Genomic DNA, 27,808 nt, shown 5'->3' with positions numbered 1-27,808 from the left:
CTGATTGGCGGAGTGGGGTCACGTGGTGGGAAACGCCTCACCCGGCCTGAACGGGGCCGGGGCCTGCCCAAAACCCGGCCAGAGCCGGCCTGGTGCCGCCCCCGAGCGCCGGGAGGAGGCGGCGGAGCCCCGGGCCGGTCTCTCCCCTCAGGGCCGGTTCAGTCACTGCCGTTACGGCCTCGGCCCTGCCCCGCTCCATGGGGACTGAGGTGCCCCTGGGAGCCCGGGGCCGTGACTCAGGGCCCGTGTTCTGTGGGGTTGCTCCTGAGATTATCGAGGACACCCTGATCCACTTGGCCACGGAGAACGAGCAGTACGTGAGCGAGCTGCCCGAGCAGGCCGGGTGCTTCAAAGAGACACGGATCGTGGGTGAGGCTCGGCACAGCAGCTCCCGGGGCAGCCGTACACCGAGCCTCGGGAGCTGCAATGAGTGCCTGCTGTGCTTTTTGCAGAATTTATATTCCTTTTGGCTGAAAAATGGCACTTGGACCTGCCCACACGGTACCAGGCAGTGGAGTTACTTGAACGGTAATGAGAGTCCTAAACACAGCACATTTCCCATCCCCTGGTGGGGTTTTACTGCCCAGCCCTGTCCCACTCTGCCCCAAAACCACACAGGATTAATGAGCTTTGTCTCCTCTTTCATTCAATCTGAATTATTACTTCTACATATACTCCTATATATACATACATACATACATACGTATATATACACATACATAATATATAGATGGATATATGTATATATATAAAATATATACATAATAATATATATGTATATATTACATATACATATATATGTATAATATATATTATGTGTATATATTATATATACTATATATATTGTATATTATATATATTGTATTATTATAATACAAATAATATACATTTGTATTATATATTATTATATTGTATATATTATAATGTATATTGTACAATATATATTATATATTGTACATTGTATATATAATACATATACAATATATATTGCATATAATACATATATATAAATATTTTTATATGCATACATTATATATTATATATAAAATATATATCTATTTACACACACATATATATATAATATTATGTATATATATGTATATAATACATATATATATAATACATGTATATTATATATCATATATATCTATATATCTATTTATACATATATATGTATATATTATATATATTATATGTATGTGTATATTATATATATGTATATATTATATATACATGTATGTGGAATTGCCTTTGTTCCTTTTTCTCAGCAGCCAGAACCATTCTCTGAGCAATTGTGGCTTTTGTATATATAGTATACAATATATAATATATAATATGTAATATGTAGTATATAAATATAATATAAATATATAATATATAAATATTATATTATATATCATATATAATATTATATATTATATATAATATATAATATGTGTATATTATATATATATATATATGTATGTGTATATATTATGTTATATTATATATAATGTATGTGTATATTACATATATGTATATATTATATATACACGTATGTGGAATTGCCTTTGTCCCTTTCCTCATCAGCCAGAACCATTCTCTGAGCAATTGTGGCTTTTGTATATATAGTATACAATATATAATATATAATATGTAATATGTAATATATAATATATAATATATAATATATAATATATAATATATAATATATAATATATAATATATAATATATAAATACGTGTGTATATTATATATATAATATTTATTTACACAACTATATGTATATATAATATATATGTATGTGTGTATTATATATGTATATATTATATATATTAAATGTATGTGTATATTACATATATGTATATATTATATATACACGTATGTGGAATTGCCTTTGTCCCTTTCCTCAGCAGCCAGAACCATTCTCTGCGCAATTGTGGCTTTTGTAGGTTCATGATCAAGCAGGTAGAGCAGATGTGGGATGGCAGAGGGAGCACACAAGGCCAGAGGAGCAGCTGGAGCTCGGTCAGGGATCAGATCACCAACACCTTTGTCCTGAGACTCGTGTCCTGTGTTCAGCTTGCCAGCAAACTCTCTCTGCACTACAGTGTAAGCCAGCTCAGCCTGTCCTTGCTCTAGCACCATGGTTAAATCTGCAGTGTATTAATCTCTCTTAAAAATAGATTTCCTTTTTGGAAGCCAGTAGTGATAATGAGATGCCAAGGACACCACATTCCCTTTAGGGTAGGTGAATTGCTGCTCACCCAGTAACAATTTGCTGGCAAGTGTTCCCAGTTCTGAGGGGGGGAAAAAATGCAGGAAAATCTCAGCCCTGTGGTTGTCAAAATTGTGTGTCCACACCTACCTGGGGATGGTTTGTTGAGCTGAAACCTGTGGGGAAGGTCAGAGCTGGATTTCCCATGCCAGCTCAAAGGACTGGTGCTCAGCAGGAGCAGAGAGGTGACACCACTTTGTTCCTGCCTTACTCCTGGAAGACATTTTATCTCTTTTTCCTCTTCAGAGAGTGACCAGTGACACAGCTTTAACATTTCTGCAATCCATAAAATACTCCTACACTAAACAGGAATTGCTGGAGTCAGAGCTTGCTGTTTTGAACACTCTGCAGTTCCACATCAACGTGTCAACCCCCTTGGCCTATGTGGAATTGCTCCTGGAGGTTCTAGGTGAGAGTATCAGGCAGGGAGAAGGGGAAGGCAGTTTTTTAGTAGGGTCACTGAGTTGTTGCTGCTCTGAAATGTCTCATATTACAGATTTTTGCACATGGAACAGTTCAGATTTTCCAGAGCTTTTTAGATGAGAACTTTGTCCCTTAGAGAATGTTGTTGGACAGCCAGCCATGAGTCATTCAGTAAAATATTAAAAGTTTAAAGCCCCCAAATATGATGCCAGGCCACATTTTCTACAATTACTCACCATTCTCTTGGCCCAGTGTGCAAACCCAGAGCACTCAGGGAATATTTCTCTGTCTGCTCTGGGGTGCCCTGACCCCCAGGGCAGCTCTGACTTTGACCCTCATTCATGGAGAAAGTTTCCCAGACTTCAAGACAGATTGGAATCCACAAAAGTGTGAAATGGATTATAGAGAACAGTGTAGGTGCATCACTGGGTGAGAAATTGAGGTTTTGGGGTTTTTAGTGTGTTGTGGATGGCAGCAAGATGGAGGGCACAGGGTGTCGTCCTGGGTTTCTTCTTCTTCCTTCTTGGGTTTGGGTGGCATTTTGCAATTGGGCAGAAAAGTCCACACTGGGATCAGTTATTGGGTTAAAAGGGAAAATAATCCAGGTGTCAGTTCTTAATTGGATAGTTCAGTCTTAGAAGCCCTTGTACCAAGAGACTGTTGGCCATTTTGTGCCTTCTAATGAAAAGCTGCCCAACTCACAGCAGTGACACTGTTTTACTGATCAGAAATAACAAACACTTGAGTCTGAACAGGAATTACTGTCTCAAGTGCCTTCAATGCAGACCCAGAGACACCCAGAACTGGTACCAGTTCTGACAGCCTGAATTTCAGAGTGAAATTACACTGAGGCTGAAGGATCCTGTGGCATTCAGAGACAGGGCAGTCCTCAGAATTCCCTCTCCCTTCTGGTACCTCAGACTCAATGTAGTGACCCAAAACGTGGCACTGATGGTGTGATCTCTGCCAGGATACAATGGCTGCTTGCTTCCTGCCAAACCTTTACACCAGCTGTGTGTGCAGCTGCTGGACCTCTGCTACCTGACCAGAGAGACCATCTATGACACCGTGCTGAAGATTGCCCTTGAGAACTCCACACCCAGCAAAGTGCAGATGTAAGACCTGACAATGACTTAAAATAATAAAAATAACCCTTTGAAATTCAAAGTAATAAATAGCACCATATTCTGCTATTTATGCCATTTTGGGGCATAGCATATGCTGCTATTTATGCCATTTTGGGCTATTTCTCATTATGCCATTTTAAAAAATAATTTGAGGGGAAATTCATCATTGTTTCTAAATACACCAGTTCAAACAACATGCTTTTCCACACCTGCTTCAAGGGCAAGGAAAGTGTTTCATTTGGTTAAAATGCAGCCTTGCACTGTCAGTTCCAGTGGTTTATTCAGGCTGGCCTAAATAAACCAACATGTCCTGGGCACTGGCAGGTGCTTTTGAACTGTGAAGCAACTTTTACACCTGAACACACTTTTCTTTCTGCAGAGCCAGGTTTTTAACAGTGAAGGAAGATTTCATGCTGCTTGCTGTTGGAGTTATCAGTACAGGGGTGTTCATCCTGAGCCCTGGGCACTGGGAGCAGGTACAGTCACTGCTGAAGGCCTTGGCTCCACAGGAACACAGTGCCAAGGTGGTTTATCTGTTCCAGCACAGCAAAACACAGTGCCAAAGTGGTTTATCTGTGATGGTTCCAGCACAGCAACTGGAGCTGCACTGGGAGGGGACACCTCTCTCTTTCAGGACAAAGCATGTGGGTTTCTGTCAGAGCTGTGTGCTGGCACTGGTGTGTGGTGTGTTGTTTTTTGAGTTAGGTTTTATGAGCTCTTAGAGAAACTGATTACACTTGAGATTGTTTAGCTACTTTGAATGGTATAAAATTAGTAGGATGGCTTTTGAGGTAGTGTTGGAAATAGAAAAAGGTTTAATAAAAGGCAAAATAGCAAAACTCTTACAGAGAAAAACTGAGTTGGGGGTAGAGGTTCTTGCTCCTGCTAAAACACCCACAAAAGCAATTATTTCATTTGTTCTCTTCCTTTTCTAGTGAATTACCTAGGCTGGACCTCTTTGCCTCTGTCCAGTTGGACAGCCCCAGGTCTGAGGTGAAGTCCCAAAGGTCCTGTGAGGTATCTTTTGTACCAAATTGGGAGAGAAACTTCTGTGCTTTTTGCCTTTTTAAGCAAAGAATAATTTATTCACTCCTTCAACAGGGGGCACATTCCTACAAGTGTCCTCACCTTTAGTGCTTCACAGAACAAAACCCCACAGGCAATGTTCCACTGGCAGGCAGAGCAGTTACTCTTCTCAGTCTGTAACTCACAGATTTAGGTGATCTTTTCTTTTTTCCAGGCTGTGGAGCATTTAAACTGCATCACTGGCATCACTCCCCAGAGCATCCTGGAGTTCTCCTACGCCGTGGTGAGGCGCGTGCTTGGCAGCACCACACCCGAGCAGCAGCGTGCCACCAGATCTCCTCAGGACAGAATCCCTCCTCAGAAATAGAACCACCCTGTCCCTCCAGTCAGCAGGAGCTGTCACACTGCTGACAGCTGTCCCTGCTCTGTGACACTGCCCAGCACAGCTCAGGGTTACCTGAATTCTGTCATGTGTTAATTTAGCAAAGCTCGTCCTGCTGGGCATCAGTCATGCTCTAGAAGGAGGCCCAACAGCACCACAGTGTTTAGAAGTGCCCTAAAAGCTTTATTGTAACAGCTGCATCTTTTAAGTTTGGGATCTAAGCTCTCTTTAATCAGAGATCCCTCAGAGTGGTTGTGTTTGAAAGGTGCTGCCATGGCTGGTGGGACCAGCTCTCACAAATGGGGCTGCTCTGTCTCCTCCTGCTGCTTTTATAAAACAGGGATTGTCCCCTGGGATTGTCCCCCCTGTGCCAGCACTGTGACCGTCACCACAGCAGTGCCCAGCCTGGCTCTCCCTGCCAGTGCCAGGTCTGTGCTGTGCCAGGCACTGCTGGCTGGAAACACCTGGAATAATTTCCTTGTTTGCTCAGCACTGCCCTGTGCAGGAACAGCCTGCAGGAGGGATTACAGTGCTGTAATGGTCTCAAGCCTTTTTAAGTTCAGCAGCACAAAGAAGTGCTGATATGACTTAAAAAATATTTTATTTTAAATTCTTTAATGAGCAGGCAGAGTTCTGGCAGTTTTCCCACATTATTCCTTGTGTTTGTCATGTCTTGCTTTTCCAACCTTGCATTAGCTGTAACAGAGCAGCATCAAACTGATGCTCATTTGACAATGATTTATGTGCATGGCCATAAACCCCAAAAATAACAGTTTAGAGTCCATTTAATAACTGGGTTTTATTCTGTTCAACTCAACAATACAATTTTGCATATTGCTTTTCTACAAACTACTTGTAATAATGGCATTGTAAATAAAGTGTCTTGTGGATTTTTGGTATTGTAAACATTTTGTACTGGTTAATATTAAGATATATCTTCATTTGCCTTTCTCCAACACAATGCAGACACTCCATGGCTGCCAGGCCCAGTTCTGATCACAGTTACTTGTTATAGAATTGGGAGGAGACCCAGGCCAGGCCCCATTTCAGGTTAGTTAACATGAATTTTAGTGCTTTTGTCCACTGCTCTTCAGAGTTAAATTGTGTTTTAATTGAGTAAGAGCCACCACTGCCACCTGTGTCTTCAATCTTTCCTTTCTCCACGTCCATCCTGTATCACACACAAGCTTTAATTAGTGTATTCCTACTGCAAATATTTAACCTCAGTATGACACCAAGCACTACATTTTAAATCTGACAATAACACTATCTTGTTTTTAAAAAGATCTGAACAAGCCTCAGGACTCCACCCAAGGGGTTAGCTTTAAGTTTCAATGAAACTATCAAACACATCATAAAGAATTGCAGATGATTTCTGAAAAATCAGGGCTGAAACGATGCTAGGGAGAGCACACAGGGCTGAATTTGAGTTTTGTGGCAACACTCACCTGTAAGGCAAACAGAAGCGAGTTTCACCTTTCTCCACTTCCTCTTTGAACTGCTGCACACAGTCCAGGAATGCCACCATGGCGTGATCAAACTTATTGTCCCAGAAGAACCTCAGGCCTCCAGAGCAGTACAGGGGAAGCTCCTGGAGAAGAGATTTGTATCAGGAACACCAAGCACTTTTTTTGATATGGTCACTGCAGCTTTTTAACCTCATGTAAGGCTTACATTTGTCATGGGATGCTGAGAAATGGCTTGTGGCACAGGAAGTGTGACTTGGTTTCGTGCAAGTGCCTACCACGTGCAGGCATATTTTCCTGACTTCCCCCAACCCCAAATCATGCAATCTACCTGCCAATCACCCCAAAACATGCCTCTGCCTCTGGCCAGGTGTGTCATTCAACAGTTCTACTGCTGGCTGGCAGCACCAGTGGCTTCATACAGGATGTGAGATGTCACCATGCTGGAGGAGCTGGGGCAGCCACCTTTGCTGGACTCCAAATGCACAGAGACCAAGCCTTTCCTGCATCCCCAGTGTGACCAGGGCTCTGGCACTCAAGATCAATGTCCCATGCTTTGTACAGGATCCCTTACCTTGGATTTGTCTGTGAGGGACTCCAAATAGGAGTGGTTGCCATAGGGGACAAGGCGGTATCTGAAAAAAAGGAGACAGAATTCACAGAATTCACTGGCACCTGAGTCTGCCTGTCCTCCTCTGGGCCATCAATGACCTGTGGGTGGTTTTGCAGGTACCTCTGGAACTTCAGGCCCATTTTGTTGGCCAGGGCATGCAGCAGCAGCACAGTCTGCCCCCAGGCAGCGTTGATCTCGTTCCACTCCACAGGAACGCTGGGGAGGCGGCCAAGCCTGAAGTTATTTATTGTGCCAAACTGCCCACTGTGCCTGTGATAAGGAGAATTATAAATAAATGTGCTAGGCTGGGAAAAGCTCATGGCCTGATAACCAAATAGGGGCTGTGTCCTAAGAGCACAGCACACACAGTGCCAGCCAAGCACAAGGAGGGTTGGGGCTATTCTTAACAAGTGTGTGTAAACACCAAACACTCATTCTCTTTTTGTCATAAAAACACAACAAAAACCCCCAGCCAGCCTCTCCAAGCTGCCTGCTCTGTGAACCCCAATGCCAGTGTCACTGCTGGCTGGCACAGGGGTTCCAAAGTGTTTCTGGGACTGGTGAAGGAGCCATTTCCCACTTTCCTCAGCTGCCATGCCTGGAACATGGCATTCATTGCTTTGCTGGGAGGTAACTGTGAGCTGGCTTGCACCTTTCCTATCAAACACAGCGACCTAAAAACCTTCACACTGCAGATTCCAAGAAAATGGATATAATATTCCAATGTCCACATTACCAGATGTGAAAGGTAGCATTGAACACGTTGGTTTTCTTTAGTTTATCCAGCTGCATCTGGGCATAGCGCATTTGGTTGTCCACACTCTTCAGCTCATCATCCAGCTCCAGCTGCTGCCTCTTGAACTCACAGTATTCCTTCTGGTACCTTTGAGCACAAACAGGACAAGAAGTGCTCAGTGCAGGCTTCTACCTCAGAGTGACAGCTCTGCAGGCCAGTTTGGTCTCTCTTTTTGTGCACAGAGTGAGCCACTGGCATTTGGGCACATTTACAAATTTCTCATTTATTTTTTGCCTCCAAGCCCTGCCACTCACTGAGCCTCCTCCTGCTCCAGCCTCTCAGCCTCTGCCCTGACTTTCTCAAAGTCCTCAGCCACAATCTTGCGGTTCTTCTCCACATCCTCCAGCTCCTGGATCAGCCGCTCCTCCTCCAGTGCCAGCTCCTTCAGCTCTGTCTGCAGCTTCTCTTTGTCATCCTCGTTCATCTGCTCCAGAATCTCCAGGCATCTCCTAGAGGAGAACATCAGGATTGCCAGGACAGGTATCCTGGGAAGTCCTGCACTGGCAGCCCCTGCAGCTCTTGGCAATCCTGAGCTCTCCATGAGACAGAAACTTTAAGGAATTTAGAGATTTTAGAGGAGCTAAGATTTTAGTTAGAGATAAACTTTATTGGAGTTAATGAAAATAAATGGATAGGCCTTGATGAAGTTAAGAGTTAGTAGTTAACTAATAATTGATTGTCAACAGAATGTTTGTTTAGCTGGGTTTATAATGAAGAGTATAGAAACTGATAAATAGCTTTTAAGAACATAAGACAATTGTTTTTAGGAACATAACACAATTATTTTTAGGAACATAAGACAATTTTGGGCCTCCTCTGTTCTGAAACCAATTGAAGATGAGGAATGGGAGTTCTACCAAGGGTTCATTTGTCATATATGCATTGAAAAGGTAGAAAGGTCAGAATGAGGAAGACTTCATTTACTTCCTCACTTTGGGACCCTCAACCCATTTCAAGGAACAAACTATTCATGCTTAATGGCTTTTGAACTAATTACCATACAGAGCAGGGACTGGGATGTACCAAAGTTATGAATATGTATTTGTATTTTGGGTATTCAATATTTGTATAGATAAAAGGGCTCTGTAATCACCTGTAAATTGTGGTGTTTGGGAGTTATCTCACAATAAACACACACTTTCTAACTCTGTTAGAGAGTTTTTGTCTGTCACAGTTGGATATCAGTACTAGATCAATATCCATGTTTTTTAATAAATCATCCACACTGATTGTGCCTCAAGCCACAGCAGCTCTGTCAGCTCTGCATCACTCACTTGTAGTTCTGGCACTCGTTCTCTGTGATGTTGAGCTGTGTGTCCAGCTGGTCCAGCAGAGTGTCTGTGCACTCCTCACACAGGGGATGATCCACGTCTGTCTGCCCAGACATGATGTCAAAGAGGTCTCCAGTGACCTGGAGGAAGGGCTCACATCAGTGCAAGTGAAACCTCAAGCAGCTCCTGCTGCTTTTCAGCAGCTTCAATTAGCAGGAATCCTCTTTGCAGGCCAAATACTCATTAAAATAATCCACCTCTGCTCAACTACTCACCAACCAAGCCCCTAGAAGACAAATGCTATGGGAAACTTTGCAGTTTAGTTTTGCAGAGCATCAGGAAAAACTGAAGCTCTGCTCCCAAGGATCTGAGTCTGCCAGCTCGTGACCCACTTGCCTTCAGTCTCCTGCTGAGGTTTTCCATGGTGCCACCATCCGAGGCCTCTCCGATCAGCGTGAAGCTGTTGGCACTTTCTGTTGACATCATCCTTGGAAAGAACATGTTGTAAGTGCTGAGGGGAGGCAGCTCCAGCACCAAACCACAACCTGGGGCTGGCTCAGGGCAAAGGGAGAGCAGGAGGATGGGGCAACCCGTGTTTTGGGGGCTCAGTTGGCTTTGTGTTGACCCACAGTGCAACAAGGATGGTGCAGTTCTGTGTTCAAACTGAAAAGGAGCCCGAGGGCCAGGGGGATCCTGCAGGGGAAGCTCTGGGGGCTCACAGGAGCTGTTCAGTGTGACCCAGCCCCAGAGATCCCGCAGGGGAAGCTCTGAGGGCTCACAGGAGCTGTTCAGTGTGACCCAGCCAGGGGGATCCCGCAGGGGAAGCTCTGAGGGCTCACAGGAGCCATTTGTGACCGAGCCATAGGGATCCTGCAGGGGAAGCTCTGAGGGCTCACAGGAGCTGTTCAGTGTGAGGCAGCCCCGGGATCCCGCAGGGGAAGCTCTGAGGGCTCACAGGAGCCATTTGTGACCGAGCCATAGGGATCCTGCAGGGGAAGCTCTGAGGGCTCACAGGAGCTGTTCAGTGTGACCCAGCCAGGGGGATCCCGCAGGGGAAGCTCTGAGGGCTCACAGGAGCTGTTCAGTGTGACCCAGCCATAGGGATCCTGCAGGGGAAGCTCTGGGGGCTCACAGGAGCTGTTCAGTGTGACCCAGCCCCGTGAGGGGACATTTCTGAGGCGCTGCCCCAGGCTCCCAGCTGGCGGGGCTGTGGCTGTACCTGGCAGGCGGGATGAACCTCCTGGACACGCCATCCTGCCGGTTCTCCACGAAAGCTTCCTGGAGGCAAGGAAACCCCGTTACCGGCAGGCCCGGGGGAGCTGCCGCTGCCGCCGCTCCCCACCGCCGGCCCCGCCGTACCTCCGTGAGGGCGCTCTCCTCCTCGTGCAGGTCCCCGGGCCTGGCCGGGGCGGCGCTCACCAGCGGGGCTGTGGGAGAGACGGCGTCAGCCAGGCCCAGGCCTAGGCCCGAGCCCCGGCCGCCCACCCCACCCCACGGCGCCCGGTACCGGTGAGCTCCTGGATGGTGAGGCGGTCGAGCACCTTGAAGGAGGTGTCGAGCTTGAGCGGCTGGCAGCAGCGCTGGCACACGAAGCTGACGTGCGCCGTGCCGCCGGTGCCGCCGCCGCCCGCCCGCGCTGCCTCCATCGCGCCGCCCGCGCGCGCCCCGCCATCGCCGCGCGCCGGACGTGACGCAGGCGGGGGCGCAGTCCCGGCGCCGCCATTTTCGGTGTCCCCGCCCCGGGCGGCGCTGGAGCGGCCGGGACTCGGCGGCGCGCGTGCGCGGTAGGGGCCGGTCACGCGGGCGGCGGGCGCGCGCGGCATTGGCGGGCGCGCGGCGTGAGGTCATTTCCGGTGTGGGCCCCGGGGAAGCGGAGCGGCCCCGAGACCGGACCCGCCATGGCCTCGCTGCTCAAGGTGGACCCGGAGGTGAAGCTCAAGGTGCGCCCCGGCCCCGCCGCTCGCCCCGCCCCGCCCGGCCCCGCTCCGGCCCCGCTCGGCCGCCGCCTCCGCCCCGCCGGCCCGCACCGAGCTCTGCCGCCGCCGGCCCGGCCCGGGGCGGGGCGGGCTTGGGGCCGCCCCACGGCGCCTCTCGGCCGTTCCAGCCCGGCCGCCGAGCGCGGCCCGCCCGCCCCGATGAGCCCCCGGTGTCTCCACCCCCGCCCGGCCCTGCAGCGCCGGGGGGCGGGGATGCGGCCGGGGCTGGGCTGCGGCCGCCCCCGAGCCGGGCCCGGCTGCCCCGGGGGGCGGCCCGGAGGGTCCGAGCATCTTCCCTCCCGGTTCCCGGCTCCCCGCAGCGCCCGGGGTCATGGGGGGCGGATGGAGCCGCCCCGGGCAGCCCCGCTCGGTGCTGGCGGGCTCCTCCCGGTCCCCCGGGAGAGCGGGAGCCGAGCCGGGAGGGTCGTGCGGGGCTCAGCGCGGCCGCCCCGGCTGTTGGGAGCCACCCTGACTGTCCCTGTTTGCTTCTGTAGGTTGACTCCTTCAGGGAGCGGATCACGAGTGAGGTGAGTGCCACGGGCCCAGCAGCAATGGGTTTTTTTTTTTTTGCCCTTATCTTTGTGACACACTCGGCTGTGGGCTGAGCCTGCCCTGGAAGCTCGGCAGCACCCAACCGATGCCCTCAGCACTGCTGTGAACCTCCTGAGCCTCTTGGGCTCCTTCCCACCTGGGCTTTGTCTGGTGTTGGCAGCAGGAAGCACTGGGTTCTCTTTGTTTCCTGCTGGTGCACAGATGATTTCCCTGCTGGTGGGAGCCACGTGGCTTCTCCCACATCACTGTTTGCTCTTCTTTTCTCTCTCAGGCTGAGGACCTCGTAGCAAACTTTTTCCCAAAGAAGCTGTTAGAACTCGATGGATTCCTTAAGGTAGGGTGTGCCTTGTGCTTTGTATCCTTTTCCACCTGCAGCTACATTTTGAAAGCCTTGTGGCAGGTGTCTCTCTCTCTCTCTTCTGAGCATCTCACCTTGCTGCAGGGACACGAGGCAGCAGCTGCAGTGCTGTTGGCTCTGGAGGGGTGCTGCCTTGTGCAGTTTGCTTTGTGTGATGTCTCACATTTATTTTCCTCCCCACTGGGCTGTCCCTGGCAGTGCTGGGCTCTCACAGGGACACCATGGCCTGGCACTCAGGGTGTGGGGGCTCCACAGTCTATTTCCAGACTTTTTCTCTTCATTCATCCTAACTTTGGACAAGAAGGAGGCCTGAATCTTTTTTCTTGTTGTGTTTGGTGTGGCAGAATTTGTTAGCTCGTGATCAGGTAACAACTCTGCTTTATTTTGCAGGAACCCATCCTGAATATTCATGATCTGACTCAGATCCATTCGGACATGAACCTCCCAGTGCCTGACCCAATTCTTCTCACCAACAGCCACGATGGACTGGATGGGGTAAGGTTACTGTGCTGGCTGTGCTCCCAGCTCCTGTTCAAACTGCATGGTTTGCTCTCTGCTGGGGTGGGATATTCTTATTTAACACCAGGCCTTGGCCCAGAGGCTGTTAGAGATTGATCTCTCAAGCCTGGAGGTAACACAGCTCTGCAGCTCTTCCTGGGATTTAAGGAAGAGTGTTTAGAAAACAGGAACATGGCAGAGCTCTAAGTTTTCCTTTTTTTTTCCCCTTTTGCAACATTCCTACAGCTTACAGCTAGTTTGTGAGTAAAACATTTTGTATATTTTAGCCAAATATGAAAAAGAGGAAGCTGGAAGACCACGACGAGACCTTTCAGGGTAAGACTCCCCAAGTCCCCTGTATTGCTGCCTGCCCCCTGAGCCTTGGAGATGCAGATTGTGCAAGCCCCACTTGCCCTGCCCTGCCAGCAGCTGCTGCTCGTGCAGGCCAGAGCCTGACCTACAGATGTTTTGATGTGGAGGAGTCAGCTTCCAGCTCCTAGAAGCATAATTAGTGCTTCTCTGATAGACATAAGTAGTGCTTGGCTGGGTCTGGCCCTGCTGACAGAGGCAGCTATCTCCTGGTTCTGAGGATCTGTGCAGTTCCTCTCTTTGTCTGGAAGAACATTCCAGGCTTTGCATTAAGCTGAGACACAAACTTCTTGTACATGTGCACCAAGGAGAACCCTTTGTGCTCAGCATCCTCGAGCTCTTCAATCTCATCCTGCTCTGTGTTGTTTCCTCCCCTGGTGGTCACTGCTTGTCCCATGTCCCTTTCCCCTTCCCCACAGGTGGCCACAGCCTGGCTCAGCCCCTTTCTGGCCTTGCTGGGAGCTGAGTGAGGCTCAGGTGTCCCCTCAGTCCATCCCTGCTGCAGCTGCTCCTGTGAGCCCCTGACACTGAGGGTTTGTCTGTGCCACAGGTACCAAAGTGTTTGTGATGCCCAATGGGATGCTGAAGAGCAACCAGCAGCTGGTGGACATCATAGAGAAAGTGAAACCAGAGATCAGGCTGCTCATTGAGAAGTGCAATACGGTGAGCCTGGAGCAGGGGCAGGCAGGGGGTTGTGTTACCGTGTTACTCCTGCAGGGGTGGAGCTGTGGGAGGAGCAGGTCCCTCTGTGCTGCAGATGAGGAAAGGCAGGGCTTTGTCCTGTCTGGCAGGGCCTTGGGGAGCTCTGTGCTTCACCTGAAGGAGAAGGATGTCTGATATCAGTCCTCATGAGGCTTTGCCTTGCCCTTCAGCACAGACTCCTGTGGCATGGTGAGGAGAGCTCTCCATGGGAAGCTGGGCCTGTGCTGGCTGGCATGGCATCCCAGCCATGTGGGAAATGATCCTGGAAGTGTTACAGGCTCATAAGGGCCCTGCAGCAGCTGATCATGAGCTCTGTTGCAAAGGCAGGGTCCTGGGAGCTCTTGCTGATATTCCTGAGAGAAATCTTTGGCTTTGGTCAGTGCTGTGATCTCTCCACTGCAGGTCAAAATGTGGGTGCAGCTTCTCATTCCCAGGATAGAGGATGGGAACAACTTTGGTGTTTCTATTCAGGTAAGGCACTGCTCTGTGCTCCAGGGGTTTTTATCTCTGAGCTTCCTCTGAATCCTTCAGTTCATGATGTCCAGCAGCTGCAGTCATGGGGTTGGCTTAGATTTTAATTCCCAAACCTGAACTTGATGTGGTTCTGCTGAGACAATGCTTCCTGAGCCCTGAAGGCCAGCTGCAGCCTACTGGAGCTAACTTTCCTTGTCTCCCCTGCAGGAAGAAACAGTTGCTGAGCTTAGGACTGTGGAGAGTGAGGCAGCATCTTACCTGGACCAGATTTCTAGGTGGGCATGCAAGAACAGACTTCTTCTTTGGGAATCTCCTTAGAAGAGGAATGATTTTGGGAAAGGTCCTCCAGCTGTTCTTACAGGGTAGCTTGGACCTACCTGAAAATAATCCTTGTGCTGTTTATCTGAGCTTTAATCTCTCACTTTCCCTGCCAGATACTATATCACAAGAGCAAAGTTGGTTTCCAAAATAGCTTTATTGGGATCTCCTTGGAAGAAGAATGTTTTTGAGAAAGGTCTTCCAGCTGTTGTTAGAGGGCAGCTTGGACCTGAAAATAATCCTGGTGTTGTTTATCTGAGCTTTAATATCTTTTTTTTCCTGCCAGATACTATATCACAAGAACAAAATTGGTTTCCAAAATAGCTTTATTGGGATCTTTTTTGGAATCTCCTTGGAAGAGGAGTATTTTTGGGAAAGGTCCTCCAGCTGTTGTGCGGGGCAGCTTGGACCTGAAAATAATCCTTGTGCTGTTTATCTGAGCTTTAATCTCTCTCTTTCCCTGCCAGATACTATATCACAAGAGCAAAGTTGGTTTCCAAAATAGCTTTATTTGGATCTTTTTTGTTATCTCCTTGGGAGAATAATGTTTTTGAGAAAGGTCTTCCAGCTGTTGTTAGAGGGCAGCTTGGACCTGAAAGTAATCTTGATTATTTATCTGAGCTTTAATATCTCTCTTTCCCTGCCAGATACTATATCACAAGAACAAAATTGGTTTCCAAAATAGCTTTATTGGGATTTTTTCTGGGATCTCCTTGGAAAAGAATGTTTTGGGAAGGGTCCTCCAGCTGTTGTGCAGGGCAGCTTGGACCTGAAAATAATCCTTGTGCTGTTTATCTGAGCTTTAATCTCTCTCTTTCCCTGCCAGATACTATATCACAAGAGCAAAGTTGGTTTCTAAAATAGCTTTATTGGGATCTCCTTGGAAGAATAATGTTTTTAGGAAAGGTCCTCCAGGTGTTGTTACAGAGCAGTTTGGACCTGAAAATAATCCTGGTTATTTATCTGAGCTTCATTCTCTCTTTCCCTGCCAGATACTATATCACAAGAGCAAAGTTGGTTTCCAAAATAGCCAAGTACCCTCATGTGGTAAGTCAGTGGGCCCGTGCAGATTTCCACGTTGATGCTGGGACTCTGAGCTCTTTGTCGCTGTCCTTTCTGAGCTGAGGGTGCTGGGGGAAAAGGGGCAATCGTGTGGGGATTGAGCTGAGGTTGGGGGGCTCTGTGGGGGGCTGGGCTGGGCTGAGCTGTGTGTGCCCCACAGGAGGATTATCGGCGCACCGTGACGGAGATCGACGAGAAGGAGTACATTAGTCTGCGCCTCATCATTTCAGAGCTGAGAAATCAATATGTGAGTGAAAGCACACAGCCCCACTGTGCTCCTGCTGCTGCTCCTCTCCCCTTTCCCCCTGGGCCTGCCTGCTTCCCACTTTGCCTCCAGTGAGGTGTTTCTCCACCATCTCCCAGAGGTGCAGGTGTTTCCAGGGCCATAATGCAAAATATTTGTGCTCCCTCTGTGGGAATCTGATCCTCAGCTCTTCATACAGTACAAGCCAATCCAAGGGTTTCTGAATGAATGTTTTTGGTATTTTATATACTGGCTTTTGTAAGGTCTGGCTTATCTTACCCAGGTGTGTGGTTGCACAGAAGGGTTGAGGGTGGTGCTGCTGTGGCAGTCAGTGCTTAGGGTGAAAACTGGCTGGCTGCCTTCCTGTCTGAGTCCTGTTCTTCCTTTTTGCAGGTCACTTTGCATGACATGATCCTTAAAAACATTGAGAAGATCAAGAGGCCTCGGAGCAGCAATGCTGAGACCCTCTATTAAGTGTCAACGTTTGAACTTGAGAACTGTTCAGTCAACTAAAGACCGTCATTGCCTTGGTTTGTTACGTGACTATCGAGATGGGAAACTGGCTGGAAATAGTATTGCATTCTTAGTTAAACTCTAAAGAAATTCTTGCCTAGTTTTGTGATTGGTTTTGTTCAGGTCTCAGGAGCTCTCCCTCTTCCTCTAGTCACTGGTAGTAGAGGCCATGCTGCACTGGAGGCCCCAGAGGCTGCTGCAGCCAGGCAGGGACATTCCTTCATGCCTTGCTTCCTACCTGAGTGGGAACAACACTATAGACCAAGCCCTTGTCCTGTCCCATCTCTTGTCTGGTGGCTGCTCTGGGGTCTCTGGAACAGGGCAAAGAGCCCAGCACAAGGGCAGCCTGGCAGTGCCACAGCAGGGCAGCTCTGTCCCCACTGCTGGCTGTGGCCAGGCCCCTGTGCCACCAGCTCTGCACTGACCAGGGCCCCTGCCCCTTGGCAGCTGTGCTCTGGTGCCACTGAGCCATCTGCACTCCCTTTCAGCCTCCCCCACAGGTCTCTGCCTCACCACTCCTGCCTGGATCAGTGCAGAGCATGAGGCAAATGCTTGGAACTAGAGCTGGTGCTGTCCTGGCTGTCATGAGCTCAGGTGGCTTCTGCCATTTGACTAGAGCCACTTTCTTGGCTAAAACCAATGTTCCTTCACATACATCCCAGTTGCCCCTTCAGCATGGGCTGCTTTTGCCTGGGCTGAGGGAAGGGAGGGGCTGGAGATCTGATGCTAAAGTCCTAAAATATCTCTGTGCATGTGATCAGACTGAGTCCCCCTGTCCCTGGCAGTGCTTCCTGGTGCCTGGGCAGGGCAGGCTGGCTGCCACAGCTGGTGCTTGACGGTGAGGGTGGCTGATGCCCACCTGTACCTTGCAGACCTTGCAGTCTTTCCCCTGCAAAGGGCACACTCCTGTGCCTCGTGACTCCTCCGAGCTGCCAGAACATTTCGTGGTCCATTACAAACCCCCTTGGAAATGACTGGTTGTACTGCGTCAGTTTTTGTGTGTGGCAAGTGGGCCCATAACGCTGCAGGCTTCAAAATTTTCTTATTTATAGTATTTCTACTTAAGTCCCTTAATCAGGGAACGTTAAATCATTTGTTTCAGGAACCTTGCTGTTTCCCAGGTCTCGCTGTTACACCTGTATATTCTTATTGTGCAGTAGCCTTAAGAGTTGTGTTAATCTCATTGTAACAACAGTGACAAATGGAATGAACTTTCTTCCCTTATTATTTTTTTTTTACTTTGTTTTTAGTTTGTTTTATTTTTTTTTCTGCTTCCACATCTAAGAGCCATGTTGTCTCTTGCTGGTTTCCCAGGGATTTGCCCAGAGTGTGGGGGGCTGCTGGCCCTTGCTATAGACTCTTCTGTTGTTGTTTGTAGTTAAGTCAACTCTTAGTCTTCCCGCTAATAAATATTCAGTAACAAACCAACTGTGTTGAGCTGCTGTCTGGGAGCAGCACTTCCCCTTGTGTTTCTTTGTATTGATTCCTTTTAATTTGTTCGGCTTTCTTTGCCAGATGAACCTATGTAAACTTCTACCATGTCAAGAAATTAAAATGAGGTACTTGGAATTCTTTCAAGGCAGCCCCCTGTGTGTGATGCTGGGCTCTTAGGCCATGCAGGTTTAGTGTCCAGTTCTGGTTCTGCCTTTCTCACCTTCAGTTGCTCCTTCCCTTCATTCTCCTCATTCCTCTTTGTTATAAACTAATCTGCTGTGTAGGTTCCATCAGCATGCCTCACACTGGGCATGATTTTACCCATGGGCTTGGGTTTGATGGATTCTGTCCCATCTCAGCCCAGTGTGGGCCTTGGGCTGTCCCAGTTCAAACAGATGTGGTGTTTCTCTGAGCCTGCAGTTGCTCCAGGGTTTCTCTGTCTTTTGGGCAGGTGTCTCTTGGCTGTCCTGGGTGTCTCTGTGGGCACACATCTCTTGCTCCTGGCTGCTCCCTGTGTGTGGTACCCGAGGAGAGGCCCCAGCCACAGTGCCCTCTGCTCTTCTGGGCACCATCCTGTTCCTGCCTTCCTGCTGGGGCACAGAGGGCTCTCCAGGGGCACTCAAAGCTTTCCTGAGTGTCCTGCAGGGCTGCAGCCCCTGTGAGCCAGCAGAGGGTGCAGGGTTTGCTGCCTGTTTGGGGCTGTGCCCGTTGCTGCCCAGCAGAGGCTGTGACTGCCCTGGGAGCAGCTCCAGACGGGCTCTGGCTGCCCAGGAACAGGAGCAGCCCCTTGTGCAGGGAAGCTCCTGCAGTGTGGGAAAGCCCTGCAGGTGCCTGGCCCATGCAGGGAGGGGGCACTGGGCTGCACACACATCCCAGGGCCAAAGGGAGGACTTGCTGGCAGGATTTGGTGTGCTGCAGCACGAGGGGCTCCTCCTCACCACAGTCAAAAAACCTGAGCTCTCATGGAGCCATGGGAGGATGGAGCATGCAGGACAATGGTGCTGGCAGGGAATGAGGTTCATCTGTGGGAGCAGCTGCAGTGTGCAGCTTCACCAGCCCTTGAGGCATCCCAGCTGAATGCAGGGGAGGAGAATAATGGCTCAGCAGCACAGCTGGAGTGCAGCAAGGGTCAGGCAGGTCCCACTGTGGTGCTTTGCATAAGCTGACCCCTGAGGTGAGGCATTGGGAGTGGGAGCTTTCTAAAGTCTGAGCTCTGCTTTGGGGCTTGCTCAAACCTTGCTTTCCTGACTCTGTTTAGGAGTGTTGGGGTTTTCCTCCTGTGCCCTTTCCCCAGCTGTCACAGTTAATTGTCTCTGAGTTTCCCCAAGCCAAAACCTGTCTGCATCTGGTTTGGGTTTCAGTAAATTTCAGATGCTATTTTTGCCACCTCTACCTTTGTGTGTGCGTGAAAAACAGCACTCCCCTCTCCCTTGCTATGTTTGGGGAGCGTGGGCAATTTAGCAAATATCAGATGGGCAGTGCCTAAAAGCAGCCATGCGGCCAAAATAAAACATGAGTTTAGCCAAAATAGCCCGAATAAAACATGGGGAGGATGTGAGTTCTCCATGGGATGTGGGTCAGTGATGGGGACTGGCATGTGGGCAGCAGTACGTGCACTGAGCAGGTCATAAACAAGTTACAAGTTACAGAGACGTGCAATTTCTTTAATTCTAGGTTAGCTTTGAGCTGCTGCAGGCTCCTTTTGGAGAGCAATTCCATGGTGTGTGTGTGTGGCCCCCAAAGATCCCTCATTTCCATCAGGCAGCTATTGGCACAGGTTCTGGCTCTGCAGACTTAGTTAATTACTCCTCAAATTCCTACTGCAAGATGAAGGTGCATTTTAGGGTTGTTTTGTTTATTCTGAAACAGAGCTGGAAAAGTCCAGCAGAAGCAGACAGTACTAAAAAACCTGTTATCAGACAGGGCCTCCATGGCACAGGCTCTGCAGTGCAGAGCTCCATCCTTATCCAGCAGCCCTGGGGTGTGTGCTGTGGTTGCTTTGCCATGGGGATGTCAGTACAGATTAGGGTTTCTCTTTTCTTTCCAAGCCCCCAACATGCAGAGAACCAGGAGTGTTCCCACAGTCTATTTCTGGATTTCTCTCAGCCCAGCTGCAGGGTTGAGTTGTGATTTGTGGGGCAGGAAGGCCTGTGGAGTTTTCCTAAACTACTGCTGTGCTGCTTGGAAAGGGCCCTTCTGTAATTGCAGCCTGAGCCTGAGTGGCTTTGAGGAGCTGCAGATGCAAGGGGTGAAGCCAAACCTGAACAATCTCTGTGTGCTTCTCAAAGGAAAGGTCCACTGAGCTTTGTCCTGCACCCATGGGGGTTCTGCTGCTGTCTCACCTTGGCTGTGCTGGTGTTTGTGGCAGCAGAACACTTGTCCTGTTCCTGGGAGGCAGCAGGGATGTCCTGGCTGTGCTCCAGAGCTGGACCAGGACAGCAGAGCTGCTGCTCTGTGCTCCAAGTGAAATGGGCACCATGTTCCAGGCCAAAACCAAAAGGGAATTTGTCTGCCAAGCCTCACCCCAGGTAATCCTTGAAACCTGACTGGAAATCCGTGCTGCTTTGCCTTGTTTGGGGTTACTCAGAGACATTTGATTCTGCTGCTGGGAGCTGATGAGAGCAGGTGTTTCTGCCACTGTGGCTGCTGTGTCTCGTGCAGCCGTGGTTCCTCTTCTCTTTCCTCTCCTCTCCTCTCCTCTTCTCTTCTCTTTTCTCTCCTCTCCTCTCCTCTCCTCTCCTCTCCTCTCCTCTCTCTCCTCTCTCTCCTCTCCTCTCCTCTCCTCTCCTCTCCTCTCCTCTCCTCTCCTCTCCTCTCCTCTTCCTCTCCTCTCCTCTCCTCTCCTCTCCTCTCCTCTCCTCTCCTCTCTCTCCTTCCTCCTCTCCTCTCCTCTCCTCTCCTCTCCTCTCCTCTCCTCTCCTCTCCTCTCCTCTCCTCTCCTCTCCTCCTTCCTCTCCTCTCTCTCTCCTTCTCCTCTCTCCTTCCTCCCTCTCTCTCCTCTTTCTCTCCTCTTTTCTTCTCCTCTCCTCTCTTCCTCTCTCTCTCTCCTCTCCTCTCCTCTCCTCTCCTCTCCTTTCTCTTCCTTTTCTCCTCTCTCTCCTCTCCTGTGCTGTCCCTGCCCATTGCTGTGTCAGTGCAGCAGTGAGCCCCTTTCCTGGCTCTGTGGCCACATGAAGCAGAGCTGAGGCTCTGAGGCTCTCCTGGCTGCAGAGGCAGAGCCCTGTGTGCTGGCACAGACACAATGAGTGTGTCCCTGGCCTGCACAGCTGCAGCCTGCCCTGAGGAAGGCTCAGGCTGCCAGGGTGGTGAGGATGATGGAGTGTGTCCCACAGCAACGTGGCCCTTCTGCCTCCCAGCCTGGTGGCTGAGCACAGGGGGGCTGAGCCAGGCAGGATCTGCTGCAGAGGAACAGCCAGGGGCTGGTGGGTGCTGTGCCCCATCAGGAAACTGATGCAAGGAGGAGAAGACGAGGGTGAGGTGAGGTGAGGCTGGCAGCAGGAGTGGAAATATTGGGTTGAATCTCCAGCCTTGGTTCTCTTGGATGCCTTGTCCTGCTCAGCACCAGCTCTGGGCCTGGAGCCAGGCTGGTGAGTCTTGTCTACCCCGAGCATCTGCTGCGTGGCAGGAGGGAGCACCAGGTCCTCCTGCTCTGCCAGGGCTGTGAGCAGCACTGTGGGAGCAGGGAATGGCCTTGGGGTGGCACAGGGCAGATGTGGCTGCCCAGCCTGGGCACTGACAGCAGGCACTGCCCTCGGCTGCTGCCAGGGGCAGGTTCAGGGTCCTTCTCTCCTTGGGGGAGCCTCTAGGAAGCTGCACCTCAATTTATCTGAATTGGAGGCAGAGACAAAGGCTGGGTGATCCTGTGGCAGTGCAGTGCTGGGGATTCATTGGCTCAGAGCTGTTCTAAGAGCTGGTTGTTCACAGCACCTTGGTGCCTGATTCTCATCCTGAGCTACATCTCCATGCCTGCCAAATTTTTCTACTGCTACACAGGAGGATGTGTTTTCAGCAAAGGCTTCCATGTGGAAGACTGAAAAAAATTAAATAAAAAGTAACTCCAATGGTGTTGCCAGGGGGAATGTTTACAAGGAAGCAGGCTGATAAACAAGGAAAATCGGTGACTTGTAAAGAGGTGAAATTGTACAGTGTGGCAACAATTCCCAGCTTGTCAGAGCCTCACAGTGGTCACAGCCACCTCAGGCTGGCTGCAGAGTCTCCGTTTTTACAGGCAGCCTCAGGAAAGCAGGCTGGACCGAAAAAGCAACGGAATTATGTGGAACTTGTCTGAGTCACTGACCCTACATCTCCACAAGTTCTTTCAGGGCACTGCCGTGAAGGAGGACCGGAGAGGCTGCAGCTGAGAGGAGATCTGCCCTTTCTGGTCACCAAGGGTTTCAGATCTCCTCCCCTAGCCTCTCCCAGTCTTTTGTACTTTCTCTGCTAATCCATCCAGTGCAGCATACACTGACAGAGGCAGGAGCTGGAAAGCCTGCTCTGAAAGTCTCTGAATGCTGCTGGACCAGCCGCAGGCATGAACTTGAAACCCGTGCTCATCCTGCTTGGTCTGGCCTTAGCCACGATCTTCGCTTTGGTCTGCGTGCTGCTGACCAGGGAAAGGAGCCCCAGGACGTGCCAGAGCCTTCCCCCGGAGCAGGAGGACCCAGAGGACGGGCAGAGCCTGGTGTTTGCTGACCTGACAGCCGAGGAGATGTCGCAGGTGGTGCGGTACCTGCGGGGCCACCTCGGGGTGCCGCTGGTGGAGGCGTGGCGGGCCGAGCCCTCGGAGAACTGCATCGCCTGGCTGGACGTGCAGGTGCCCGCCAAGGCAGAGGTGCTGCGGTTCCTGGACTCGGGCGGGGCTCGTCCCCCCCGGGAGGCTCTGGCTGTGCTGTACTTTGGGCAGCAGCCGGAGCCCAACATCACCGAGCTGGTGGTGGGGCCGCTGCCGGGGCCGGCGTACCACCGGGACGTGACGGTGCGCAGGTACGGGGGGAAGCTGCCCTACCACCGCAGGCCCACGCTGGCTGTGGAGTACAAGCAGATCGGGCGGTTCCTGAAGAGCCAAGTGTTCCCCTCAGCTCCAGCTTTCATGCAGCAAGTCATGGAGTATGATGGAGCCAACCTTGCCACCGTGGCGGCTGCTCCCCGTGGCTTCCAGTCTGGGGACAGGGTCACCTGGTTTGTGCTGTTCCAGAATGTGAGCGGGTTCTTTCTGCACCCCGTGGGGCTGGAGGTGCTGGTGGACCACAGCAGCCTGGACATCTCCCAGTGGGCGGTGAGCAGGGTGTTCTACAACGGGCAGTACTACAGGGACATGGTGCAGCTGGAGAGTGCCTACGTGCAGGGCCGGGTCAGCGTGGAGAAGGTGAGGAGGGCACCGAGGGACGGCGATTTCTCCTCCATGAAGCCTCGAGCGCCCGCGGCCGCGCCGTTCCCGCTGCAGTTCGAGCCGCAGGGTCCCCGCTACAGAGTCAGGAACAACCGGGTGCTCTTCCAGGGCTGGAGCTTCGCCTTTGGCATGAGCGTGAGCCGGGGCCTGCGGCTGTTTGACATCCGACACAAGGGGGAGAGGGTTGCCTACGAGATCAGCGTGCAGGAGGCGCTGTCCGTGTACGGCTCCAACTGCCCGGCGGGGATGTCCACCCGCTACATGGACGGCAGCTTCGGCCTGGGGCGCTACACCTCGCCCCTGGTGCCAGGGGTGGACTGCCCCTACCTGGCCACCTTTGTGGACACCGTCTCTCTGTCTGACAGCCTGAGGCCCAAGAAGAGGAAGGCTTCGCTCTGCATCTTTGAGCAGAACCTGGGCTCGCCTCTGAGGCGCCACTACTCCAACCTGCAGTCGCTCTACTACGGGGGGCTGGTGAACTCGGCTCTGGTGCTTCGCTCCATCGCCACCGTGGGCAACTACGACTACGTGTGGGACTTCATCTTCTACCAGAACGGGGCCCTGGAGGGCAAGGTGCAGGCCACAGGGTACCCGAGCTCATCCTTTCTCCATGGGGATGGCCTGAGATATGGCAACAGGCTCTGGGAGCACACCCTGGGTACAATACACACCCATTTTGTCAACTACAAGGTGGACTTGGATGTGGGAGGTAGGTCTGGATCTTCTTTTAATGTCTGCCATTGTTCTGAAGTTTGGGTTGGATAATTAAAGAAAAAGTGAGTCATGAAGTGAGCATGATAAAAAATCAGGGGCTAGGGTTTGGTTGAGGCATATCATTAAGAAGGGGGGAAACCCTCTTTGTTTAGCTTAAAAGGCTAATGCTTTGAGGTTTGCCTCCTTGTCCATACAATCCCTAACAACTGACATCAGAACTCTGCTTCTTTATTCTCCTAACCTCTTCTTTCATTGCAAAATTGTTTTTCGATACATAAAGCAGTCTGTCAAGGTCACTGGGTGGAAAGCAGTGGGAGTTTCTGGGAGCTCTGTGTTCAGCTCAGGGAAAGTATGAAAGGTAGCAGCTGAAAAATGTTTGTGTTTCCTTGAGGCCTCCCGTCTGGCACGGGGTGTGTTGCCATAGGCACGGGCGGGCAGACGGGGAGGTGGCCCTGTCTGAGCACAACCACAGTGAGCCTGCTTTACAGAGCCTGCTGCTGCTCCTGGCACTGCTTCTCCCTTGGGAACATCCTCCTGGTGTCTCACTGCCCCATGGAAAGCAGGGCAGCTCTCCTGGTGCTCCTGGGGCTGAGCTCCTGCAGATCCCTCCCCTTCTTCTCTTGGGGGAGCACTCAATCCTGAGTTGTGAACACTCAATCCTGAGTTGTGAAGGCACTGCAGCCACCCAGCGAGGTCCCTGTGCAGCCACAGTCTGGCTGTGGATGTCTGCACAGGGTTTGGAGCCCAGGAGCAGCCCCTGCTCACAGTGAGTGCTGGATGTTCAGGGATGCTCAGCCTCAGGTGGTGACACCACTCTGGTGCTTCGCTCCATCACCACCATGGGTGACTATGACCATGTGTGGGACTCATCTTCTACCAGAACAGGGCCCTGCAGGGCAAGGTGCAGGCCATGGGGTACCCAAGCTCATCCTTTCTCCATGGGGATGGCCTGAGATATGGCAACAGGCTTTGGGAGCACTCCCTGGGCACCTTACACACCCATTTTGTCAACTACAAGGTGGACTTGGATGTGGGAGGTAGGTCTGGATCTCATCTCTGCTTTTGGAAAAGTAGTCTCCAAATACTTCTCAAAGAACTTTACTTTTTTGGTGGTTATACAGGTTTTCCTTCCCACTTGTGGGGCAGGGTGGTGTGCTTGCAGTGGGGAGGTGGCAGAACTGCAGGAACGGGGAGAAGGCAGATGACATCAGACTGTCACTGTTAATACTGCCAGGGGAGGTGTGCCCTTAGAAGTTTTGTTCATGTGAGAAAAAGAAAGGAAAAGAGTTCAGCTGTCCCTGGATCATCTTCTGTGGGGCTCAGACCTTCACAGATGGCCACAAGTTCAGCTCTGAAATGGTTTTTATGGAAGCTGAGAACTCATGTGTTAAAGGAGCAGAACACAGAGGGGTTTAATGATGGGACAGGCAGAAGGTTCTGAGCAATATCCCCTCTGCCAGAACTCACAGTCACTGACCATCAAATGCTCTTTGCCACCTCATCCCCAGGTTGAATTGCTGCTGTTGCTCCAAACCTTGGGCCCATGTCCCTTCTTTGTGGCAGGGCCTGAGGGCAGCACAACACTGCTCTTGTCTGTGATGTGTGCAGCACCCAGGCTGCTCCAGGGGCCTCCACTCTGCAGGATGAGCACTAACAAAGCTCGTGCTCTTGTTAATTAGGCTGTGGAGGCAAACAGGGAGGAAAATGGGAGGCAAACCTGTTGTTCTGCCCTGGGGTGAGGCTCATCCCTTGTCCCCTCTTGTCTCTGCTGCCCAGTGGTGCTGCCCAGCCTGGACAAGTGTCCAGCCACAGATCCACACATGGTGTTGTCATGGCATGGGGAGCTGCAGAGCTGCTCCTGGGCTGCTCAGGGTGCAGGGAGAGCAGGCACTGTGGTGTCCTTGGGGAGCAGGGCACTGTGGGGACTCTCCTCAGCGACTTTGTTTTGGCTTCACAGGGGTGAAAAACTCCCTCATGGCCCAGGACATGGAGTTTGAGATGGCCCAGGCTCCCTGGAGCCCAGAGCAGCAGATAGAGAGGCCACGGCTCACCAGGAAAGTCCTGGACACAGAAGACCAGGCTGCCTTCCTGCTCCACTCCAAGATGCCCAGATACATCTACTTTGCTGCCAACAGCAAAAACAAGTGGGGCCACCAGCGTGGCTACAGGATCCAGATCACCAGCTCTGCAGGAGACCACATCCCTGAGGCCAGCTCCATGGAGAGGGCCATCAGCTGGGCAAGGTCAGGCTGCTCTGCCTGGCAGGGCAGGTTCCAGAGAGCCCCTCAGCCCTGCCAGCTGGGAAGGATTGCTGGATGGCCTGGATGGGAGGCACAGGGAAGCACAATTCTGGGCTCTGCAGGCCTTCAGGAGTTGATTTAGCTGTGCCCTGCCTCGGGGGGCTGCTCCCCTCTCTTTTCTTGTCCTCAGGTACCAGCTGGCTGTCACCAGGAGGAAGGAGGAGGAGCCCACCAGCACCAGCATCTACAACCAGAACGACCCCTGGACGCCCACTGTGGCCTTTGCTGACTTCATCAACAACGAGACCATCACCAACCAGGTGAGCTGGGCTCCCTGGGCTCAATGTGACACCCAGCCAAGGCTCAATGGAGCCCCAAGGAGCAGAGAGACTCCAGCACCACCCCTGGGACAATGGGCCCAGCTTTGGGAGCGCAGTGGGTTTGGGCATCCCCTTCTCTGTGTGTCTGCTTGGTCCTTTGGTCAGAGAACACAGAGAGTGTGTGCAGAGCAGAAGTTTGTCTCTCCCTGTGGAGAAATGCTGGCAAAACATCATGAAAATGTTGTGAGGCCATGGAGGCCAAAGCAAGAATCCTTCCACTAGGTGGATATCTGCAGCCATGGCTGCAGCTGGGTTGGACTCAATGATCTAAAAGGTCTCTTCCAACCTAGAAATTCTGTGATTCTGTGGCAGGTCTTTGGGGAAGGGAGGAGCTCTTTCCCAGGAAAGGGGATTTTGGTGTGTGAGAGATGGCTGGTGCCCATCAGGGTCCCCCTCCTTCCCTTCTGTCACTCCCCACTGCCCCACGTGTATTTTGGCCACTGCTGCTGCAGCTTCTGAAGTAACCCTGGGCTTGTGGCTCTTCCCTAGGACCTGGTAGCCTGGATAACTGCTGGCTTCCTGCACATCCCACACTCTGAGGATATTCCCAACACCGTGACCGTGGGAAACTCCGTTGGTTTTCTCCTGAGGCCCTACAACTACTATGACCTGGACCCCTCTATATACTCCCAGGATGGTGTGTTTTTCACCAGCGAGCAGGACTTTACAGCATGTGAAATCAACCCTCTTGCCTGCTTGCCCAAAACTGCCTCCTGTTTGCCAAACTTCCCCCCGTTCACTTTTGATGGTTTTCCAAATATGAGCAGGATTTGATGCTACAGGATGGTGAGGAGATGTGGGCAGAGACACCAGGCTGACTGTTCTGTCTCCAGTTTTCAGCTTTTTAGTGAAGTTGTCTCAATTTTCAGTTGTCCAGTGACTTCACGTTTTATCATTGCTTTTGAAATAGTGCTCTTGAAAAGGGAAACATGATTTTCCTACTAGGATGTGAGATGGAAGTCTATGTTATCTGTAATTCCTGAATTTGAGTCTATTGCCAGAGGAAAGCCAGGAGAGAATCCTGTTCCTCTGCTGTAGAAGCAAGTGCTGTGTAGTGCATATCTCAGGTTAAAATAATGAAAATGGTGCTGGTCCAATGCTCTCAAGTGTCTCATTCTTACAGCAGCATCTCCTGGGGAATGGTGCTGCTCTCTGCCATCTTTCCTGTGCCCACAAACCAGCCCAGCGTGGCTCTGGGTGTTGTCTGGGCACGGGGATGTCCAG

General features: G+C 51.0%; 4 protein-coding genes across 9 annotated transcripts; 3 read left to right on the top strand and 1 right to left on the bottom strand.

The window, feature by feature from the left end:
- The first annotated feature begins 28 nt into the window (after positions 1–28).
- CNTD1 (cyclin N-terminal domain containing 1) lies at positions 29–5,975 on the top strand. 2 transcript variants are annotated; one of them, XM_064733769.1, is made up of 7 exons: positions 29–369; positions 453–528; positions 1,932–2,091; positions 2,504–2,666; positions 3,651–3,795; positions 4,187–4,283; positions 5,048–5,975. In XM_064733769.1, the coding sequence occupies exons 1-7, from the start codon at positions 198–200 to the stop codon at positions 5,198–5,200; spliced, it is 966 nt and encodes a 321-aa protein (XP_064589839.1). In that variant the 5' UTR covers positions 29–197; the 3' UTR covers positions 5,201–5,975. The 2 variants fall into 2 exon arrangements, with proteins under 2 accessions (XP_064589839.1, XP_064589840.1); XM_064733770.1 differs by having other exon boundaries at positions 62–369; positions 2,567–2,666.
- A 20-nt stretch (positions 5,976–5,995) lies between these two features.
- BECN1 (beclin 1) lies at positions 5,996–11,196 on the bottom strand. 2 transcript variants are annotated; one of them, XM_064733755.1, is made up of 11 exons: positions 10,869–11,196; positions 10,721–10,788; positions 10,581–10,639; positions 9,758–9,848; positions 9,365–9,501; positions 8,345–8,539; positions 8,031–8,177; positions 7,415–7,564; positions 7,256–7,316; positions 6,664–6,806; positions 5,996–6,386 (listed from the first exon to the last, which is right to left on the bottom strand). In XM_064733755.1, exons 1-11 carry the CDS (start codon positions 11,182–11,184, stop codon positions 6,218–6,220), a joined length of 1,536 nt encoding a protein of 511 aa, XP_064589825.1. In that variant the 5' UTR covers positions 11,185–11,196; the 3' UTR covers positions 5,996–6,217. The 2 variants fall into 2 exon arrangements, with proteins under 2 accessions (XP_064589825.1, XP_064589824.1); XM_064733754.1 differs by having other exon boundaries at positions 10,581–10,788.
- Positions 11,170–18,005, top strand: PSME3 (proteasome activator subunit 3). The gene is made up of 11 exons (XM_064733782.1): positions 11,170–11,301; positions 11,832–11,864; positions 12,161–12,223; positions 12,638–12,742; positions 13,033–13,081; positions 13,665–13,777; positions 14,219–14,287; positions 14,498–14,565; positions 15,601–15,655; positions 15,831–15,917; positions 16,308–18,005. The coding sequence occupies exons 1-11, from the start codon at positions 11,260–11,262 to the stop codon at positions 16,386–16,388; spliced, it is 765 nt and encodes a 254-aa protein (XP_064589852.1). The 5' UTR covers positions 11,170–11,259; the 3' UTR covers positions 16,389–18,005.
- An 874-nt stretch (positions 18,006–18,879) lies between these two features.
- On the top strand, positions 18,880–27,680 carry AOC3 (amine oxidase copper containing 3). 4 transcript variants are annotated; one of them, XM_064733745.1, is made up of 4 exons: positions 18,880–19,035; positions 25,922–26,207; positions 26,395–26,524; positions 27,074–27,662. In XM_064733745.1, the coding sequence occupies exons 2-4, from the start codon at positions 25,939–25,941 to the stop codon at positions 27,356–27,358; spliced, it is 684 nt and encodes a 227-aa protein (XP_064589815.1). In that variant the 5' UTR covers positions 18,880–19,035; positions 25,922–25,938; the 3' UTR covers positions 27,359–27,662. The 4 variants fall into 4 exon arrangements, with proteins under 4 accessions (XP_064589815.1, XP_064589812.1, XP_064589813.1 ...); XM_064733742.1 differs by lacking the exon at positions 18,880–19,035 and adding an exon at positions 21,902–23,959; XM_064733743.1 differs by lacking the exon at positions 18,880–19,035 and adding an exon at positions 24,460–25,001 and having other exon boundaries at positions 27,074–27,680.
- The last annotated feature ends 128 nt before the right edge of the window (positions 27,681–27,808 follow it).

Source organism: Zonotrichia leucophrys, chromosome 27 (assembly GCF_028769735.1).
Source record: "Zonotrichia leucophrys gambelii isolate GWCS_2022_RI chromosome 27, RI_Zleu_2.0, whole genome shotgun sequence".
Lineage (NCBI taxonomy): Eukaryota > Metazoa > Chordata > Aves > Passeriformes > Passerellidae > Zonotrichia > Zonotrichia leucophrys.
The sequence above is the reverse complement of the archived record's forward strand: the minus strand, read 5'-3'. Positions and strand labels throughout refer to the sequence as shown.

What these genes read in the sequence shown, in the direction of transcription:
- AOC3 (XM_064733742.1), top strand. Translation starts at nt 22,393, where the DNA reads ATGAACTTGAAACCCGTGCTCATCCTGCTTGGTCTGGCCTTAGCCACG. An exon ending in AGGGCCATCAGCTGGGCAAG is followed by an intron (nt 26,208 to 26,394) that starts GTCAGGCTGCTC and finishes TCTTGTCCTCAG; the next exon opens with GTACCAGCTGGCTGTCACCA. An exon ending in ACGAGACCATCACCAACCAG is followed by an intron (nt 26,525 to 27,073) that starts GTGAGCTGGGCT and finishes GCTCTTCCCTAG; the next exon opens with GACCTGGTAGCCTGGATAAC.
- CNTD1 (XM_064733769.1), top strand. Translation starts at nt 198, where the DNA reads ATGGGGACTGAGGTGCCCCTGGGAGCCCGGGGCCGTGACTCAGGGCCC. An exon ending in AACTCTCTCTGCACTACAGT is followed by an intron (nt 2,092 to 2,503) that starts GTAAGCCAGCTC and finishes TTTCCTCTTCAG; the next exon opens with AGAGTGACCAGTGACACAGC. An exon ending in ATTGCTCCTGGAGGTTCTAG is followed by an intron (nt 2,667 to 3,650) that starts GTGAGAGTATCA and finishes GATCTCTGCCAG; the next exon opens with GATACAATGGCTGCTTGCTT.
- PSME3 (XM_064733782.1), top strand. Translation starts at nt 11,260, where the DNA reads ATGGCCTCGCTGCTCAAGGTGGACCCGGAGGTGAAGCTCAAG. An exon ending in ACCCGGAGGTGAAGCTCAAG is followed by an intron (nt 11,302 to 11,831) that starts GTGCGCCCCGGC and finishes TTGCTTCTGTAG; the next exon opens with GTTGACTCCTTCAGGGAGCG. An exon ending in TCATTGAGAAGTGCAATACG is followed by an intron (nt 13,778 to 14,218) that starts GTGAGCCTGGAG and finishes TCTCCACTGCAG; the next exon opens with GTCAAAATGTGGGTGCAGCT.
- BECN1 (XM_064733754.1), bottom strand. Translation starts at nt 11,184, where the DNA reads ATGCCGCGCGCGCCCGCCGCCCGCGTGACCGGCCCCTACCGCGCACGC. An exon ending in AGGTTCATCCCGCCTGCCAG is followed by an intron (nt 9,849 to 10,580) that starts GTACAGCCACAG and finishes GTTCTTTCCAAG; the next exon opens with GATGATGTCAACAGAAAGTG. An exon ending in CGCTTCTGTTTGCCTTACAG is followed by an intron (nt 6,387 to 6,663) that starts GTGAGTGTTGCC and finishes TGTGTGATACAG; the next exon opens with GATGGACGTGGAGAAAGGAA.